Source organism: Sorex araneus, chromosome 7 (genome assembly GCF_027595985.1).
Source record: "Sorex araneus isolate mSorAra2 chromosome 7, mSorAra2.pri, whole genome shotgun sequence".
In the NCBI taxonomy this organism is placed as follows: Eukaryota; Metazoa; Chordata; class Mammalia; order Eulipotyphla; family Soricidae; genus Sorex; species Sorex araneus.
This window is the reverse complement of record NC_073308.1, coordinates 38,820,500-38,841,260: the sequence shown is the minus strand read 5'-3', so window position 1 is coordinate 38,841,260 and position 20,761 is coordinate 38,820,500. Positions and strand designations below refer to the sequence as shown.

General features: G+C 43.1%; 1 protein-coding gene across 8 annotated transcripts in view; it reads left to right on the top strand.

Moving 5' to 3' along the window:
* SRGAP2 (SLIT-ROBO Rho GTPase activating protein 2) overlaps positions 1 to 20,761 on the top strand; it is a 291,283-nt gene that overhangs the window by 208,658 nt on the left and 61,864 nt on the right. For 6 of the 8 annotated variants that reach the window (XM_004610060.2, XM_055144900.1, XM_055144898.1 and 3 more), the window contains exons 6-8: positions 6,729 to 6,944; positions 7,541 to 7,669; positions 19,196 to 19,420. In XM_004610060.2, the coding sequence (XP_004610117.1) occupies positions 6,729 to 6,944; positions 7,541 to 7,669; positions 19,196 to 19,420 (570 nt within the window). The remainder of the gene's footprint in view (positions 1 to 6,728; positions 6,945 to 7,540; positions 7,670 to 19,195; positions 19,421 to 20,761) is intronic. The other 2 variants (XM_004610061.2, XM_055144899.1) reach the window with 1 other exon arrangement.

The following is a 20,761-nucleotide window of genomic DNA, read 5'->3' as shown; positions in this document are numbered from 1 at the left end:
TATTTGTTTGGAATCTGCTCTGAAGCCAAGTGGATAGATGGTACAGCTCCCAAGTTTTCATTTCTTTCAAATGAAGATAAGGCTTTTTAAATAGAAAAGTTTGTTGACATAAACCATTCTCAAGCTGAGTGGGTTTCTTAAATCCTTTATCTTTTCTTTAGTTCTCTAATTTTAGAGCATCTTCTGGGCACCAAGAAGAGCTTTTACTCTTGTTTGTTCTGTTTTGTTTTTGCTTTTCTGGGTCACACCGGCCAAGGCACAGGGGTTACTCCTAGCTCTGCACTCAGGAATCACTCCTGGCGGTGTTCGGGGAACCATATGGGACTGTGGGGATCGAACCCAGATCGGCTGCATGCAAAGCAAATGCCCGACCCTCTGTACTATCTACCGCTCCAGCTCCAAGCTATTACTCTTTTCATCTAACAAACAACTCACTAAGATAGAAAATGGCACATCAAGTTATTATATGAATCCTTTCATTTTTCCCACAAGCATCTTGGGCCTTTGCTATCTGCTGTTTCCAGGGAGGAGTAGGTTGGATAAGTACAAACACCAAACCAACTAAAATCTAACATGCCACTCATTTTTTTTTAATTTGGTTTGTTTTATGGCCACATCTGGTGATACTCAGGGAAACCATGTTGTGCCAGGTGCAAAGCATGCCCTCAGCCCATTGAATTATCTCTACAACCCCCCAGGTCTGTCATGCTGCTTATGCAGCAGGACAGAACACAGAAAGAACAGCTTCTAGAGCCTGTCCGCTTAATTTAGTCAGGAATCTCATGTGCTGTGATCAAAAAACAACAGCAGGGCTGGAGGAATAGAAGGAGTAGCGGGTAGGGCATTTGCCTCACACCAGCCAATGGGGTTTGATCACCAGAATCCCATGTGGTCCCCATGGACAGGAGTGATCCTTGAGATCAGAGCCGGGAGTCCTCCCAGACCACTGTCAGGCGTGCTTCCCACCCACCAAAAAAAAAAGTGTATAATTTGTGTTGGAGGGTGAAGAAACCCCAGAATTGCTCTCATTGAGGAGCATCGGCCTTTCCAGGTATCCCAACATGGTCAGTCACTGACCACTGTGAGGGTTCATTCATGACAGATCATGAAATCTGGGCACTGCTGTGCAAACCCAGAATGTTCTGGACATGAATTAGTGAATTGGTATACATTGTAATAATTTGTCTGAAGGCAAAATAGAGGTTTGATATTTTCCTCTAGTGGGCATAGGGAAAAGAGGAAAAGAATGGGAAGAGCCATGGCCACTAAAAAGTCCTGAGATGTCGGATGTAGTGTCTCAGCAGGGGCGTTTAGCAGTGTCTGTAGACGTTTTATTAGGTTTTCTTAGGAGGTTGTTTTGGTCGCAAAAAAAAAAAAAAGTAAGTCAGTTCTTATTTCTGGCTCTGTGCTCAGGGATCTCTCCTGGCAGGTTCAGGGGATCCTGTAGGGTGCCAGGGATCAAACCGGAGTCTGCTGCCTGCAAGACAAGTGCCCTACCCACTGAACTATCACTCTGGCCTCTGTACACATTTTTAATTTGCACAACTAACTTGTGGGGTTTGTTTTCTTTTTGGTTTTGGGGGTTTTTTTGGTTTTTTTTTTTTCTTTTTGGGTCACACCCAGTGATGCACAGGAGTTACTCTTGGCTCTGCACTCAGGAATTACTCCTAGTGGTGCTCAGGGGACCATATGGGATGCTGGGAATCGAACCTGGGTCGGCTGCATGCAAGGCAAATGCCCTACCCGATGTGCTATTGCTCCAGCCCCAGGTATCTTTTTTTAAGCCTAAGATGCAACTGAAATTCATTAATGCATATGATATTTCCTCCAATGAGCGTTGTTTTCCGTGTTGTGTTTTCTTCCCTGCATAATGATCTGGCTGGTTTGTTGGCCATGGCGTAAGTGGTTTTCATTTTCTGACTGATGCCTTTGAAGACGGAGAGCATACTGCTTCCTGAAGAATCCTGGTATTCTTGCCTCCGCTTGTATCTGGTTAAAGCTGTCAAGGACCTGGTCTGTGGGGTGGCCCTGTAGCCATTCAGGATTGACTACATACGAAGAGTCCAGGAATTGAGAAAGAAGTTCCGGGGGTGGTGCTGGTTTTTGCTCTAGACGTTTTGTGCTTCTGAACTTCTCCTGAATATATAAGACCTTGACTTTAAGTAACAGCCACTGTTGGCTTGCAGAGCACTGGGATTTAGAACCTGCCTCTTGGAAACAGTGTCAGTTACCAGGACGCCAGTTCTTTTACTCATGTGGGTTTTTAGCACTTGACAACTAAAAGCTATTCCTGAATTCATGACATTGGTTTTTTGTTTTGTTTTGTTTTGTTTTGTTTTTTGCTTTTTGGGTCACACCCAGTGATACACAGGGGTTACTCCTGGCTCTGCACTCAGGAATTACCCCCTGGCAGTGCTCAGGGGACCATATGGGATGCTGGGAATCGAACTCAGGTCGGCTGCATGCAAGGCAAACACCCTACTCCAGCCCTGACATTGTTTTAATAGAAGAGACTGAAAAATAAGGCAGCACATACAATATGAGTACTGGCAAGAGTTCTCTTTACATGTGTCCATGGAGGAGGAGAATGTCAGGCTTTCTAGAGAGAAATTTGAACTAAGTTTTAATTGCCATGAGCTTCTTTCATTCTCTGAATGTTCTTTTTTAAAAAAAAAACACTATTACATCCTGCTCTTATTTCATGATGTTATATCTTTTCATTTCCCATTGATATCTCTAGACGTTTTGATAGTTTTCAAAGTTTTCTTCTTTCTGTATACTTTCTATTTTCTCTAAATTCTCACTTTGGTCTTTCTTTTTCACAGTGCTTATTTTCCTTAATGTCTGCACATCTTTCTCTGCCTCTTCCCATTTTAAAGTGAAGCACATTAAATGTAAACTCCAAAATTAATAAATAAAGTGAAGCACTGAGAGTTGATTATAAGTGCTGCTTCAGTCATGACCTTCACTATAGGATGGTCTGAATAGGCTATGACCTTAGGAAGTGTGACCTTAGGAAGTACCAATGTCAATATTTCCTCATTTGTTTTTTAAATCATGGATTAAGATTCCCCAGATGGGTATCTTCTGATCTCACACTTAGGTCTGGGGACTGAATTGTGGAGAGGTCTGCACCATCTGATGGCTTAGATAAAATTTTCAGTGAATTCTTCTGTTCTAGATCAGAATCCTCTGATCTTAAGGGGATCTTCAGAAAATCCTGGAATCCCCAAACCGTAGACCCTCTCTAGTGAACAGACATCTCAGGAATGGGTTTGGGAAGTCTGTCTGTTCTCAGACTTTTCTTAATTGCTCTCATTCTACACTCTGTCACTAGTTCCCTTCAGAGCTCTCTCGAGAGAAGCTTGGTTGTTTCTTGTTGCTCCCTATTCTTGGTTCACTGATTAATTCATTACTTATTTCCCTGCTTTTCAGATTCCACTTTTGCTCCTTTTGTTTTTCTCAATTTATACATGAAGTTAATAACAAAAATTATTATTATTTTAGTACAATAGAGCTAAAGGCATACATTCAATATTTATATTTACCAAAATGAGTGTCTCTTCTTAGAACTGAGGACTTCTGAGTTTTCCCTGTATTAGTGTTAGTATCCCAGTATATAATTCTCTAGGTTGACTTTCCTGTTGTTTCGATATTTGGACATTACTTACTCAAGTTTCGGTTTCTATTATCTCAGTTTTTCCTTGAGTTGGAGGTATTAGTTGTACTTGTCATATATATATATATGTGTGTGTGTGTGTGTATATATTTCTGGGGAAAACTGAACAACCACAATAATTGTAAAGCTACCACTGCATTTTATATTTTTCACTGTAGAGAAGGGAAGAGAACACAAAAGGAGTTCTTACCCTTAGCTTATCATCTTTCCCACCAACTAATATTTTACTTTTTTACCAAGACAGTACTTTAAGAGAAAGAAGCAGCAAATTGTTGGTTTTTTTATCGCTTTAGTCATTGGCACTATTTCCTTGTGCTCTTTTCTTTTTTGGTCTTTATCTTTATTCTGTCTATCTTATTCCTCTTTATTATGCAACTTCATAAAATTGAAAAAAATTATTCACTTACTGTTATTACTGTTCACTCAAGGTTTTTAATTTTTTGAAACATTCAGTTGGAAAGACAGAGAAGGAGTGCCCTCCATACCTTCTTTTAGTCAGGAAAATAGATGCCTCTTTCATGACTCTTAGTCAGCCTGGAAACCTGGAGGATAATTTGAACTCCTTTGAAAGGCTTTTAATGATGTGCATTATAAAATATTACTTCTTATGTAGAGACTGAGCAGTGTTTATGGACAGAACAGAGCTTATACTTGTGGGAAATGCCAAGTTCAGAAGAAGGTGAAGGTGAAACTGGTGTGAAGCCTTCTGCATCCACAATGAGATATTGCTTCAACTCTGATGTACTAGATTTTTGTCAGGGTGCTGATATTCTTTATTCCTTCCCCCATCTCCGGCTGACCCTAAGGATTAGTATACCCACAGCTTTCCTTGACCTCAGATTTTTCACCCTCGCCAGTAATAGTGACATATTGGGCAAGGCAATTCTTTGTCGTAGGAGCTTTGTGGAAGTCCTGTGCATAAAGTGTTAGGCATTATCACTGGCTTCTGTTGACTATTCCAATAAAAAAAAAAAAAGTCAAGGAATGATAATTAAAAAAAATGTATCCAAGCTTTACCAAATGTCTTCTGAGGGATCAAATTAACCCTTAGTTGAGGATGGAGAAATATTACAGTGCACAGGACACTTGCCTTACACATGACCAGCCCAGGTTCAGTCCCCAGTATCACACATGATCCCCTGAGCCCCGCAAGGAGTGACTCCTGTACACAATGCCAGGAGTAACCTATGAGCACCCCTGGGTGTGTGGCCTAAAAACAAAAACAAATTAACCCCTAGTTATACCACCACTCTAGCTGAAGTCTGTAGAGTGAATTAGCCTCTCTTTTCAAGCTTCTCTTAACTTAAGCTTTCCAACTCAGCCAGCTCTAGTTTTATGCCTCTTTCCCTTAGTGGTTAAGAATGTGGACTTTGAGTCCTAACAGACTTGATTTGAAGCTTGATTCTCCAACTTACGAGCTGTGTGATTTTGGTTGTGATGGTTAACTCTGATCTTCAGTTTCTTCTTTAACTATGGAAGCAATAGCGTATCTTTCATTAGAACTTAAAAGAGGTGATACGAGTAGAGTCCCTGAAATAAAGCATGTACCAAGTAAGCGGAAGAAAGTATTGCTAATCTTATATCTTTTGCTCTTCTGCTTTTCAGTCACCACACACACACACACACACACACACACACACACACACACACACACACACACACACACCCTGTCTTCTTTGTTTTCCAGTTCTACTTAAAGAAATCTCATGGCACCAAAATGTCAGCACTCTTGACCTTCAGCTTGCATGGTCTGTTATCTGTCACTGTCACTGTCATCCCATTGTTCATCGATTTGTTCGAGCGGGCACCAGTAATCAGTCTCTCAATGTGAGACTTATTGTTACTGTTTTTTGGCATGTCCAATACGCCACAGGTAGCTTGCCAGGCTCTGCCGTGCGGGCTCGATACTCTCGGTAGCTTGTGGGCTCTCCAAGAGGGGCGGAGGAATCGAACATGGATTGGCTGCGTCAGGGCTGGTCTGTTATCAAGCATTTCAAATCCCAGACAGAAGCTAGAGACTCTCTGTGTGGAGACAGTGAGCACTGGCTGGGGAGAGCAGGCACCTTGTGGTTGGAAGTCCTGTGTTGAGAGGATGGGAAACTAATGCAGATTGCAGGCTCTGGGCCTCCTTTGAGAAAGGAATTATGCTCCCCAATAGATGCTTCCTTGGAAATTTCGAAAGTGGCATCCCTCTCCTTTTCCACTACTTCCTTCCTGTGACCTTCCGCAGTTTCACTGATGTGGATTTTATTTCTCCCTTGCTCTTTCCTGAACTGCTGTGCAGGTTTGCAGTCTATACAGTTGTCTAGCCCACATGATCAGAGCGCAGATGAAAGGAGAGGAAATGTGTGAAGCACTTGGAGTTTCAAAGGCCAGGCATATACCAGATGCGTAGTACAGGGTCGCTACAACCTTCTTGCTGCCGCTGTTCCACTTGCTCTCAGGATGTTGGTTGCTGCTCCCTCGGGGGTCGCTGGCAGCCCATTGAAGACTAAGAGTGGGGGCTGAGAGTGGTGGGATGCTTTTCATCTACCTAATATTCAGATATGACTAAGCAATAGAAATTATTTAGTAATATAAAAAGACTAATGTGGGAACAGAGAACTCATAGAGGGTAAGGGTCCTTGCTGTGCATGTGGCTGATTCTCCACATACTCAGGTACCTTAGAGAGCAGCTTTTAAACACAGAATGCCCCAGCACTGCCAGGAATGGCCTAAAAATGAAAATAAAATAAATCATTATTCCAATAGCTAATGAATAAAAGCAAAGAATACATAACAAAAGGCATGGAGTTATTCGGCTTTTTATGTGGGGGGCATGGAAAAGAGACCGTTTTTATCATAAGACTTGTTGACTCCATTTCCAGTACTGCTTTATTGGACTCTGGAGTATATAGTGTTTACTGAACCAAGGAGTTGTGAATTTTCTCCTTAGAAGTTCAGGATGTTGCTTCACTGCGGGGAGGGGTCCAGCTGAGTTGATCTGTAAAACAGAAAGTTGACCCGGTTGGCTTGACCTCGAGTGCTGGGGGTGGGGGATATTTTGCAGGTCATGAAGACGTATCACATGTACAACGCTGACAGCATCAGTGCCCAGAGCAAGCTCAAGGAGGCGGAGAAGCAAGAGGAGAAGCAGATTGGCAAATCCGTGAAACAGGAGGATCGGCAGACACCACGCTCCCCTGACTCCACGTCCAATGTTCGCATTGAGGAAAAGCACGTGCGGAGGAGCTCAGTGAAGAAGATCGAGAAAATGAAGGAGAAGGTGCGTATACTCTTGGCTGGACCTGGGGAAGGTGACTTAGAAAATGAGGACTTCCAGCGAGATATTTAAGATACCTTAAAGAACAGAACAGGAATCTGTGGGTTCCTTCAACTACAAATGACCAAAAGTGAGCTCTCGAGGAAGTAGTAGCAATTCCAACATCTTGAGTGTGGGGGCTGCACGTTTTTAACCTATAGCGGATAAACAGGAAACAGTAGGCACCTTCCTGAAGCCTGGAGAAAGGACCCTAGACCTGGGTTTGGCGCCAGATGTCAGATGCTGGGGGAGAGGGGAAAGGGTTAAGGGGACGGCACCTCCTTCAGGATGGTGGTACTAGGATAAATACGGGTAATTGCAGATAGAATCAAAGTAGGGCACTTATCTAAAGTAGAGGACCTCATTAACTTTGCCTGGATTGACCTATATTATGTCCTTGAATCTCATTAAACAGAATTAGAACCCAATTTAAGGCAGACGCGCAGAGGGAGTAGCCGCACAATTGTGGTTTTTGAATGTAGTGAACTTGAATCTTTTAGAGAATGAGCTCCCCTCTGGAAAGAAAAGAAAATAACATTGAACTTCTGTTCCCTTTTCAGCGCCAAGCCAAGTACACCGAGAATAAACTGAAGGCCATCAAAGCCCGGAATGAGTACTTACTGGCTTTGGAGGCAACCAATGCATCTGTCTTCAAGTACTACATCCATGACCTCTCTGACCTTATTGATGTAAGTGCTGAAAGTGCGGTGCCCAAGGGCTCCTCTGTCTTATTTTCCGAGTGCTGCTCAGGTATTCTCCAGATCTATTACTCAGGCCTCTAGAAGCATTTTGAAGACAGGAAGATAGTAACCATCTCCATCTGGTGTTCACTGGAATCCTGAAGGACAGGCCTTATCAGCTCTTTTTTTCTTTTCACAGATTAATATTCAGAGCGCTTAGAAGATGCAGAGTCAAACTTTGCACCTGGGTCTGATTACCAAATTCTTGCTTGTAACCCATGTTCTTTGTCTCCTAGGATTTACTTCTTTAAGTCAGCTATTGCTTATAAAAGTGAAGGCAAGGGGCTGGAGCAATAGCACAGCGGGTAGGGTGTTTGCCTTGCACGCAGCCGACCCGGGTTCAATTCCCAGCATCCCATATGGTCCCCTGAGCATCGCCAGGAGTAATTCCTGAGTGCAGAGCCAAGAGTAACCCCTGTGCATTGCTGGGTGTGACCCAGAAACCAAAAAAAAAAAAAAAGTGAAGTGCGAAAGAGTTAGCACTTAGAATTTGTTGGTTATCACTGCACTAACACCACTTAGTGTTTGTCAGTAGACTGCCCTAGTACACTCTAGGGTCAGTGTTACTATCTCCAGTTTAGATAAGGAAACACAAGAGTTAAGGGTTTAAGGAATTACCTGGGAGATATTGCATTGCAAGTTGTGGTCCTGGTCAGGGATGACATTTGTCACATTCTTTCTTACACCTGATGCAATGAAAGGGCAATGAGCAGGCCCTGTGTCTTATGTGTCTTATGTGGAGCATAAACTTTTTGTTCCTGATCTTATTTCTCTTGTTGTTTTCCCTCAAACATTTCAGTTGAGTCTTACAGCCCTGTTCATCTGCTGGCTGACAATCTGCTGGCCCGCTTCTGAGCCAGTCCTGACTAAACATACCTCTCCCCACTTTTTTTTTTTTTAATTGAATCACCATGAGAACAGTTACAAAGCTTTCAGGTTTAAGTCTCAGTCATACAATGATCAAACACCCATCCCTTCACCAGTGCACATGTTCCACCACCAAGAACCCCAGTAGGCACCCCACCCCACCCCCATCCTGCCTGCGTGGCAGATGATTTTCACTTGACTCGCTCTTTACTTTGATTACATTCAGTTTTTGACAGAAGACCCACTATTATTATTTGGAATTTTCCCCAAACAATCTCGAGATGGGTTGGGGCATGGGGTGGGGGAACCGGCCCTGCTCCCCGCCCAGACAAGACCCCCAAGCGGCCACCCACAAACGGCTCCTCCACTCCTGAACGACTATGATCCCAGAGGCACACAAACCTCTCCCCACTTTCATCCTGACTTAGCCTCAGCATCTAGGCTCCAGGGCTTCCTGCCCCGTGTCCCGACCTCACACCTAGCTTCTGGTGGTGGGCAGTTGCTGGACCTAGCAGGCCTCCAACCTGGCTTACTCACCTTGGTCTCTCCATGAATGAACCTGTCACACTTCCCATCCTCGTGCAGGGTTCTGATCCATTATTTGCTGTTTTATAACAGGCGGGGTAATCTGGGGTTGGCACTGAACTGTTTCGGAACTCTGCTTTGCCTCCCCCATCTCCCCACTCCCTCTCGGGTCAACTGAAGAATTGAATTAGAACATCGGTACTTAAATCTGGCCTCCCATCAGAGTTGCTCGGGAAACTTTTCTAAAATGCAGATTCCTGGCTCCTTTCAGCTAAGTACTTTTGATTCAGTAGGTTTTGGCCTCCTAATGCCCTGGGTGTCATTATCTCACTCAGTAAGTGGAGCCTTGATCCCTGTTCAGGCGCCTCTTTGTTCTCTCTGCTTGTTGATGCCAATCAGAACACCGTCCTTCAGTGGAGGTCAAAGCCCTAAACTAGATTCTTTCTCCTCCTCCGGAGCCGTTTCCTGAAGGAAGGTTCTTAGAGAAGGCAGCTTTTCTCTTGTGTTCAATTTTTACTACTTATTTTGGCAAGAAAACCAGGCTGTAGGGACCGGGGCAATAGTACAGTGGGAAGAACAATTTGCCTTGCACGTGGCCGGCCCGGGTTTGATCCCTGGCATCTCATAGGGTCCCCCAAGCCCTGCTAGGAGTGAGCCCTGAGCACAGAGTGAGGCCTGAGTATCGCCAGGTGTGGCCCAAAAACCAAAAACAGAAAGAAAGTCAGGCTGTGCTTTGACCACCCGTCTTCTACTGATTTGTCCTCTCTTTTATACCCAGGGCAACTTTAGCCCTTTTACCAAAATGACAACCTGGAGGTATAGGGACTGCTCCTCACTCAGTCACAGCCTTTCCAATCCAGAACCCTCCCTCAGTATGAGTAGGCACTGAAAAGCAGTCAGACAGCATGCCCCTGCACCTTTAAAAGGCTCGTCCTGTGAAGAGCCTGTCTCCACTGGTGCTGTGTGAAGTTTCGGGAAAAGACGCCTACAGCCTCCTTAACTCTGGGTAGCTGTGAACAAGGCTGCCAAGTGTCGGCCAGTAGTTAAATTGCTCTGGCTTTCTCTGGTTTTATTTGTTGGGTTTTTGTTTGTTTTCCTGGGAGAAGGACAGATTAATTTTTTAAGCTGATAACATTATCCTGTGCCATACATGTTTTGTAAATATTTATTTGAAATGAGGTTATGTGCTTAGTATCAGGGGGACAGAAGGAATTTTGTCCTAGAAATAAACAGATAATTCCCTAATAGACTATAAGACTAACGCCCAAGAATAGTAGAAATAAGTACCAGGAGATTGTTTCCATGGCTTGGAGGCTGGTCTCTCATTCCGGGTAACTCAGGGAAGGGACCACCAAGTAAAATGTGGTTGGAGGTCATGTGGGGGAAGGGTGATGCGGGCCGAATACAGACTAGAGACTGAATACAATGGCCACTCAACACCTTTATTGCAAACCACAACACCTAATCAGAGAGAGAGAACAAAAGGGAATACCCTGCCATAGTGGCAGGGTGGGGTGGGGGGAGACAGGACTGGGGAGGCGGGGAGGGATGTTGGGTTTACTGGTGGTGGAGAATGGGCACTGGTGAAGGGATGGGTTATCGAATTTTGTATGGGGGAAACATGAGCACAAAGATGTATGGATCTGTAACTGTACCCTCACAACGACTCTCTAATTAAAAATAAACTAATAAAAAAATGTAAATAAAATAAAACGAAAAAAAAACAGATAATTCCTATCTAACTAAGGAAATGCAGCACTCAGGTAGCATAGGGGGCCTCTCCAATATAGTTTTCAAATTATAGGGGTGTTACAGGAGTAAGGAAATCACTTTTATGGACTTGGTTTATTTGCTTTAATGAATAGAATAGACTAGGAAAGAAAACATCAAGGTTCATCACAGTAGTAAGATTAAGTCTCACTTTGTGAAAGTGTCAGGTGTATGTGCAGGTACTCATAGGTATGTGTATGTGTATGTGTGTGACAATACAGGATGTATTTCTTTCTTTACTTTTTATGTTTAAAAGAATACCACTTTTATTAGATGATTGAGATTTACAATATTGTTAATTATACTTTTCATGCATCTATCATTCCACACCGCACCTATTCCACAGGTTCCCACTTCCTTCCCAGTTACCTGCACTCCCATGTAAGCTCAGTTCTGTAGACAAGATCATTACTTCCAATTACCTTGGCCACTTGTTTCTTTATTATGTTTCTTTATATATCACACATATGACAGAGAACTTTCTTATTTTAAGAATATCTCATGCTCTACCCCCTGAGCTGGCTGGATGGTTAGGTCGTTCTTATTTTAGTTTATTGTAGAGTATTGACACACACATAGAGACGAATAAAGCTAAACTCCTGAAGTTCTGCAAAATTGCAAATCAGTGAGCAGTTGATAAAGTTTTTTTTTCAAAAATGGTGTACATTTTAATAGATATAAATGTTTAATTAATAGTATAAATAATTCCATGTAATACATTTTAAAATTAATATGAAATAGATGAATCCTACAAGTATGCAATTTAGTAAGGGTAAGAAGAAGAGAATTAAAAATTTAAGGGAAAGTCTGAGTGGACCTTTAAAGATATAAAACTGTATTTTATTCCAAAAAGGGAATATTGGGGACTAGAAAGATGGTTCAGCTGGTAGGGTGTTTGCTTTGAACATGAAGGAGCCCAGTTCAATCCCCGATGCCACATATGTGCCCCCTAGCACCTTGGTCGGGAGTGATCCATAACCACAAAACCTAGAGTAAGCCCCTAACACTGTCAGGTGTGACCCCCCCAAAAAAATAAATAAGTAAAAATGGAATATTGGCTTTATAGTAGAGAATATTACATTATAGATAGTGCTTAAGTATCTGCATGAATAATAAAGTTTATAATAAAAATCTCTACAGATATAACAGAATTACCTGAATAGGCATAGCAGTTCAATGTAAAAGAACAACTCATTATTGAAAAAAATACATAATCTCTTAGCAAGCAAGGACTAAACAGACCTTTCTTTATCTAGACGGAGGCAACCATAAGTAGTACCATAAATGAATGCCACACTCAGGGCAAAGTCCTGAGAAGTTTGTCTTGTCTTGTCTTTTAAAGAAACTCTTTTAATAGCTTCTGGCAAAACTGACTTCCCTAAGAATTCCCTAAACAGTTCCCTGTCTGTGAAACTCTATTATTTCTTCACAGTTGAATGATAATCTAGCTGGATAGAGTATTTTTGGTGAGATATTCTTTTCGTTTGTTTTTGCTTTTGTTTTTGTGTTTTACTATAACCCACCATTCTCTTCTGACTCATAGAGTCCCATTTGATAGATGTGCTGTGAATCCTTCCGGGTTTCTTTTGCCCATAATTCCTTTTATATTTTGCTGCTTTCAATGTTCTATCACTATCTTTGGCTTTTGTCATTCAATTGTGTCTTAAGAGTTTTTCTATTTGGGTTTTTTTTTTTTTTTTTTTTACTGAGACACTTCAGGTCTTTTAGATTTTGATGCCTGCATTTATCAACTCTGGGAAATTCTTTTATATGATTTCTTTAACAGTGGTTCTTCATTGAATTTGCCTTATGTTCTTCAGGGACTCTGATAATTCTTGTGTTCCTCCTGACCTCATCCAATAGTTCTCTGATGTGCTTCTGTTGTTTTCTAGAAGTTTTCTGCTTCTCACCATAAAGCGCCTCAGTCTTTTCCTCAGCTACTATTATTCTGCTATTCAGACCTTCTATTGTGTTTTTATATCACCATATTCTTCATTTCTGTCACTTCTGGTAGCAGCTTTCTCATTTCTGCTCTCATACTTCTTTGAGCTTTGCTGACTGACTGCCTGCGCCATCGTTTCTTAAACCCCACAACAGAGTGTCACTAAAGACATTTTCTGAAGTTTGCGGAACTGGTTGGTACTAGCAAAGCCTTCTGTGTTATTACTATTTTCACTCATTGAGCCTAGTGGGCTTCCCCATTGTGTGTACTGTATTCCTGAGCCTAGTGGGCTTCCCATTGTGTGTGCTGTATTCCTGAGCCTAGTGGGCTTCCCCATTGTGTGTGCTGTATTCCTGCTCTACCTAGAATGAAGCCTTACAGTTAGCCCCCCCGGGAGACAGAGGGATTAGGCTGGATGTTGCTCTTTTCCTTCCCTATCTGTCTTCAGCCGGTGACAGGAAGTATAAGTGTGAGCTGTGTGAGTTGTGATAAATAGAGCTGTCGCAGGTGGATGCATACACAAATCAGGAGATGTGGGGACAGGTCTGATGAGATGGCAGGGGACAGGTGTGGAGGCTCAGAATGTATTTGTTGCTGAGCTGAAAGTCAAAAAATTTTGAAAGTCACTTCACTACAGTGAAAATGATCTCAGTATCTTCTAATAGCTCCACAAAGGTAAACACCAAGTCTCCTCTAACCTCACTTACACAAGCACACAGCCATGTCCAGGGCTCAGCACATAGACTATTCATGAAGGGACTAAAGAAATGGAAAGAGGAAGAATATTTCCCGAACCCAGGTGTTTCTCCTTTAAATCCCTTGAATTGTTTCATTTAAAATATTATTTACATAGGGGGACTGAACTTAAGTATTAGTTTCAAAAATTTCAACAAATTCCTATACCCTTCAAACCTATATTTCTGTCAAGAGACAGACTATTTTTTATCACCTGAGAAAGTTCCCTTTTCTGTTTCCAGTTAATCTCTCATCCCAAGTCAATCACTATTTTGATTTCTTTTACCATGAATTAGTTTTGCCTGGTGTTTTTCACAGGTAAAATTATAGAGCATACTGCTTTTCGTGTCTGGATTCTTTTGCTCAATGTTTGTTTTTGAGTGCCATCCATGTTGTTGCATGTATCGGTAGATTCTTCCCTTTTTTGCTGATCAATGTCATAAAAATGGCCAAAAGAATGCTTTGGAAATCTCCCAACAGAGCAGGAGTGAATGGAAGCTTGAGTACCTTGGCATTCTAGTCATGACAGTATCCAGAAATTGTTTTAAGATATGGGGTGATTCTTGTTCCAGTGTATTGCCATCTGTGTTATAGGCACCATTCTGCCTCCTTCTTAGGAAAGCTTAAGCTCAGTATGTGCTTAAGGCATAGAGAATAAATTTTAAAAAAGAAGTTATTTTTATCTCTGCCAGCACATTGACACAAGGACTAGCCTTTAGCTTCTTTTTATAGTATAGTAGAAGTCTTAGCCTGCAGGAATCTACGTGAAGCATCTGACATACACCAGGCAAACCTTGACTTCAGGCCAAAAAGACCTTCTGAGCTGACTTGATAGAATCTAAGAACTGTAGGCTCATTGGAATGTGCTTTTCCACCCCCATGCTTCTGGACTCTCAACCCGGGAACAGATGGATGAATGAAGAACATTGTCTTCATGATCTCTGGAATTTGTGAGTGCGGCGCACAGGGTTGGAGAGTTTGGGACACCATGTGTGCCCTGAGCGGACATGAGGGTCTCAGCTTTCTCAGTAGGAAATTTTACTACAGGCAGCTATTTTCTCTTCTGCGTGGACTTCAAGTGGGCATTGGGAAACATTTCTCCTACAGGACTTCTCTAAAGATTCTGGGTAAGGCTATTAGATGGTAAAGGGTTAAAGAGTTATCAATTCAAATCATCTCACGTCTGAATAGCCTATCATTAAATTATTATAAAAATTTGATTTCCTCCGAGAGAGTTTTCATCTAACATTTATATAACACAGAAATGGCCTGGGGAATCTTGCATGGCCACAGAACTCATCAGACCATGAAAAGCATCCTTTGTCCCCCCTAGCGGGCAAAATACTGTGCTGCCTCTCTCTACTCATGGGGTTCTCCTGGGAACAGAGATGAAATATTCAAATCTTGTTTATTTAACCTTGCCAGAAATTGCTTCTTTGCTAAATCCTGCATTTCTGGCAAGGATCCTTATGGATGTGCGGATTGCCAAGGCCCTGGAAAGTCTATTTCAAATCTCCCTGGTTCGCCAGAAGAGTAGAGAAGCCCGAAGCACACTGTGAGTCAGACTCCCCATTCATAGGCACAGACAAGCTGTTGAAGAGGTATATAATCCAGACAGCAGACCTACTCAAGGAAGTTCCCTGCTTTCCACCAGCCATATACAGAATGAGAAGAACAATAGGCGTCAGTGGCCATTTTTGCCCTCTTGACTTAGTCAGCCTGAGTTGATTTTTTTTTTTTTCCTCAGAGACTTGAATCTGTTCTCTAATCCAGCTGATATGTATTGAATCCCTACTTTGAGCAAAGCTCATGGTAAGGAATACGAAGAAGAAATAAGATACTGACCAAGCCTTCTTTGAAGCCTGCCTTCTGGTTGAAGTGGCAGGTCACAGCATAAGGGCACATGTCTGTGTAGCGTAATGCCTACAGCTGAGTGTGGTTCTACGAGAGGCTGGGTAGTGGAGGCTGCTCAGAAGTCAAGATTGGCTTCTGAGAGGCTGGGAACTTGATTTGGACTTTGCAGATTGGTACAGTCCCATTAGGTGTGATGAGTAGGAAACTTTTTAGGGAAACAGTGCTGGGAGCTAAGGGACAGAATTCAGGGGGTTGGGAGATATTAATGATTGGTTGGGAGATATTAATGATGTGTTTGTGTTGGTACCAGTGAATGCAAATACATTTGCCTGTTCGCAGCTCGACAACAATTTGTAAGATTGAAGTTTCCTCATTTGAGCATCAGAGGTTAGGTAGTTTGCCCAGAATTTGCTCAGAATTATACAACTGATTTGAGGCTATGGTTTTCCCTAAATAGAGTAAGTATGTCATTGAATTCAAGTAGAAGATTTTGAAGAAGAAATTGAAGAGGCATGATATTAGTTGGTATATCTATATTCAGCCTTGAAGATGGACTATAATGTATTCTCACTGCTGACCTTTCTTCAGTTATTTGATTTCACTTAACCTCTGCTTCCTAGTCTGGAAAATTAAGATATTATCAACCTCACTGGTATTGTTCAAAGGATTATAATGTAGAATATACAGAAAGCACTTAGTACACCAGTGGGAATATAGTAAGCACACCTAGAAGATAGTAAGTGCACCTGAGTCTCTGGCAGGGTTGGGGAGGGGGTTCTCTTGGTGATACTCAGGTGATCATGCAGTGCCAATAATTAAAATTTGGGGTCCGATATGCAAAACATGCACTCTAGCCCATTGAGCTAGCTTTCAGCTAAATGCCTTGGGGCATTTTAATTATTTCCAAACTGAGAAAGATAAAACTTTACTTTGGGAAAAAAAAAAAATGAGAGCTGGGCTGGAACGATAGTACAGCCAGCAGGATGCTTGCCTTGCACACGACCAACCTGGGTTCAATCCCCAACAGCCCGTATGTTCCCCCAGGTCCCACCAGGAGTGATTCCTGAGTGCAGAGCTAGAAGCAAGCCCTGAGCATCACCGAGTGTGACCCCAAAACAGAGGAAGAAAGGGAGAGCACAATTATTACAGATTCTTCACCAGAGGACTGGCCTAACAAAAGTCATATTTTAGGACAGTCAAGAGGAAGCATTGGTGTAGGATGATGGGGGCCTGAATTAGGGTAGAGGTGTAAGAATGAAGACGAGGAGTTATCCAAAATGTGTAAAGGCCATCAAGGGAGTCCGGCCTTTCATTCTGCACAAACCCTCTCTCCCCATAGCAGACAAGCTTGCTCGGTCCTGTGGCTGTCTTTACATCTCTCCATCAGACTTACAGGCACAGGGCTGGTCACCGGGGCCTGCACAGCGCTAGCTGGGAGCGTCTGCCAGTTCAAGGGCAGCCTGGCTAGACCAGCAGCAGCTCCCAGCGGAAGAAGCGCCCCTGCACGTGCAGCCTCCCAATCAGCCGCTTTTGTCTAGCTTCCATGTCCTCTTCCCTCCCAATTGAATTGAATGTCTTGCCATCCGCTGTCTCTGGTTAAGCTGTAACTGCTGTTCTTCCGCTGCAGCCAGGCACCTGCCAGAGTCTGTTGGCACTAAACCCAGAGCCCAGCCTGCCAGGCTCTCTGTTGCTGAACTTCTTGTCAGATGCAGGGAGGAGGAGGCGAGTCACATGCTTTCCCTTCCCCAATAGTAGTGGCTCCCAGTGTGATTGTAACGAGGGGGAGAACATGGGGGCAGAATTAATTTGATGCCTGCTGATAGAATGAAATGGCAATCAGGCAGATGGTCTTCTCTCTCCATGGATTCTTCTCTGGTGTTTCTCCTCAGGTTCTGAAGAGGATAATGGAAGGTCAAGGAATTTCCATCTCTGGGTCCTTTGGGAGAGATGAGGAATTTGTCGTAGACTTACTGAAAGCTATTGTTGGGAAGGGGGGATTTTGTTTAGTCCAAGATTTCCAGAATTTTTTCCCTAGCAGAAGGATTATTTTTTAAAATCATACCTTACTTAGAATTACATTAACTATTTTTTAAACACTTTTTAGATTTTATTTATTTATTCTGGCAGCAGGATGGAGCGATAGCACAGCGGGTAGGGCGCTTGCCTTGCACACAAGCCGATTCGGGTTCGATTCCTCTGCCCCTCTCGGAGAGCCCGGCAAGTACTGAGAGTATCCCACCCGCATGGCAGAGCCTGGCAAGCTACCCGTGGCATATTCCATATGCCAAATACAGTAACAACAAGTCTCACAATGGAGATGTTACTGGTAGCCCGCTCGAGCACATCAATGAGCAACTGGGTGACAGTGTGACAGTGACAGTTATTCTGGCAGTACTCAGGGGTTCCTCCTGGTGGTACTTGGCAGACCATATGGGATGCTGGGGGTCGAACCTGGTCAGCCATGTGCAAGGCAAACGCCCTATCCACTATACTATTGCTCCGGCCCCACATTAATTATTTTTAAAAAGTAGTTGGTTGAAGCAGGGATAGGTAGCTCTAAACCCTATGGCTAGACTAATCTTTCATTCCCTTCTCAAGGGCAGCCTGAGCAGTGGCACAGAACCTTAGAATTAGAATCTGGTATATTCTAAGATACCAGCTGAAAAACCAGATATGCTCATCTGACAGTTGAAATGATGGGCGAGGGAATGCAGAATAGCTTCCCATCCAATGTTGCTGTTGCCTGTTCCTTACCATTTTTAATATTTCCCTTTTTCCCTTTATTTCCTCTTTCTTTTTTCCTTTATAACTTTCTTTAAAATATTAGAATTCGGTGTCTTGTACGTGACCAACCCAGGTTCCATCCTGGCATCCCATATGGTGATTTCTGAGTGCAGAGCCAGAAGTAACCCTGAGCACCACCAACTGTGATGCAGAAACAAAACAACAACAACAACAAAAATAATAATAATAATAATAATAATAATACAAAACTAAATTAAATGTCAGGATTCACTATATGATCTGCACTTTCCAAGGAAAATTTATGTTTAGAAATTTGGAGACTTAAAAATACAATTTCTGTGGAGCAAGCACTTTACTTCTCACTATTTGCTGGGGGAGGCACATTTAGTGTTGTGTAGGGCCTATTCCTGGATGTGTGCTCAGGAGTGACTGCTAGCAGGAGCCAGGGGACGGTCATATGTGAGGCTGAGGACTGAACCAGGATCGCAGCCACTATGGAAACATGCAAGGCAGGCGCCTTCCCTCCTCTGCATTCTGAAGCGGGAAGGCACTTTCATGCAGAGACCCTAGCCCTCAGCTGAGACCTGTCCTAGCACAGTGGGAGTTGGTGGGGGTAATAATTGACAGACATCTCCCCTTTCTCGTCTTCCACCTCTCAGTCGGAGTTTGTGTAGGTTCTTGTAACGGTTTTGCTTTTCAAACCCAGAGGGATTGTTTAGTAGTATCTCCAGTTAAACCCCCTCTAGAAGATTCTGTTTAACTCTCAGCTCTTCTTGTGCTTACCCAATAGCACTGGAGAGCATATAATTAAGCCATTTCATGTTGTCCCAATGAGACCTCATCCTTTTAATCACCTCATAGTCTGGGGTGTGTTTTGCCATTGAACTAGGAGACAGCTGAGAAATCCTCCCTCCGTCTTCGAGAACATCTGTCTTCCACTATACAGCCAGTCTCCTGGGGCCACCTTGGGCCCACCTCCCTCTCCTTCAGGCTTGGGACTGTGCATGTCTTATTCTTGTTCCCTTTCCTTCCTACAGCAGTGTTGTGATTTAGGCTACCATGCTAGCCTCAACCGGGCGCTCCGTACCTTTCTTTCTGCTGAGTTGAATCTGGAACAGTCAAAGCACGAGGGTCTGGACGCCATCGAGAACGCTGTAGAAAATCTGGATGCCACCAGTGACAAGCAACGCCTCATGGAGATGTACAACAATGTCTTCTGCCCACCCATGAAGTTTGAGTTCCAGCCTCACATGGGGGACATGGTAAGGCCCTCTTTCCATCCCCACCTCCCCCCAAGGGCTCAAGCTCACTGTACAGTCATTACATTGCACCATTATATTGTTCTGAATTTTGCATCCACACCGAGTAGTACTCAGGCATCGCTCCTAATGGTACTCTAGGATCATGAAGTATTAGATCTCTTGAATCAGCCTGGGGCAGAGCACGCATTCCAACCCATTGAGCTATTTTCCAAGTCCACAATATTTATTGTAGTGTTTCAGTGCTGACTTCCTGTCAGATCAGTGTGACACATTCTGTGCATTCAAAGAAAAGCACTCTTGTCTTCTTGGCTTGACCATAGACATGAGGGATTATAACACTCACAGAGCTTACGATCTGGAGAGCTGAGAGAGTTAGGGATAGGGAGAGGTAACCAAAGGGACCAGCAGGACCAGAGGAGGTGAAAAATGGCAGAAGTGTTTGGTTTGAACAGTTCACTTTGGTGTAACGGGGTTAGGGGAGTGTCATGAAGTGGAACAGCACTCATAGTGATGAGGCTGAAGGAAGTAAGAGTTGAAGGTAAGCACTTTGGGTTGGAGAGATAGTACAGCAGGTAGGATGCTTGCCTCGCACATGGCTGACCCAGGGTTCAATATCCAGAATCCCATATGCTCCTCAAGGCACCACTAGGAGTGATTTCTGAGTTCAAAGCCAGGAGTAATCCCTGAACATCGCCAGGTGTGGCCCCAAAACAAACAAAAAAGAGTTGAGGGAAAATAATAAAGGTATTTTTTATAGGTAGGAAGGAGTATACTTTGTAATCATATAAATTTTTGCTTAGATATTGAACATAAAAGGACTGATACCTCTAGAAAGAACAACAGCTACAGGGTTAGTCTGTTAATTTGTTTTTGTGGGAGGAATTTTGGAACACATCAGGGATCACTCCTGGCTCTGTGCCCAAGGTCACACTTGGCAGTGCTCAGGGGGGCTTATGTGGTTCTGGGATTGAGCCAGGGTTGCAACATGCGAGGCAAGTGCCTCACTCCCTGACTGTCTAGTCCTGAGGGGATTATTCTGAAGACCGTTGCCAGTGCCCAGGCAGGTGAATATAGACCCTCTTTTGCTCTGTATCTCCACAGAGAGACACAAAGGGCCTAAAGAAAGTGAAAGAAAGAACCCCTTTTTTTAAAATATTTTATTTCTACTTCTGAAGGTTTTGCATAACATCTGACTACATCTTATGCCTGTGGAAATAAAAACCACCATTTAAACTACTGATGAAATCAGAAGGACATTTGGACTTATATCACAAAAAACTTGGCATGGATTTGTAGGTCTGATTGGATTTAGAAGCAGATTTTTCTTAAAACTCAAATTTT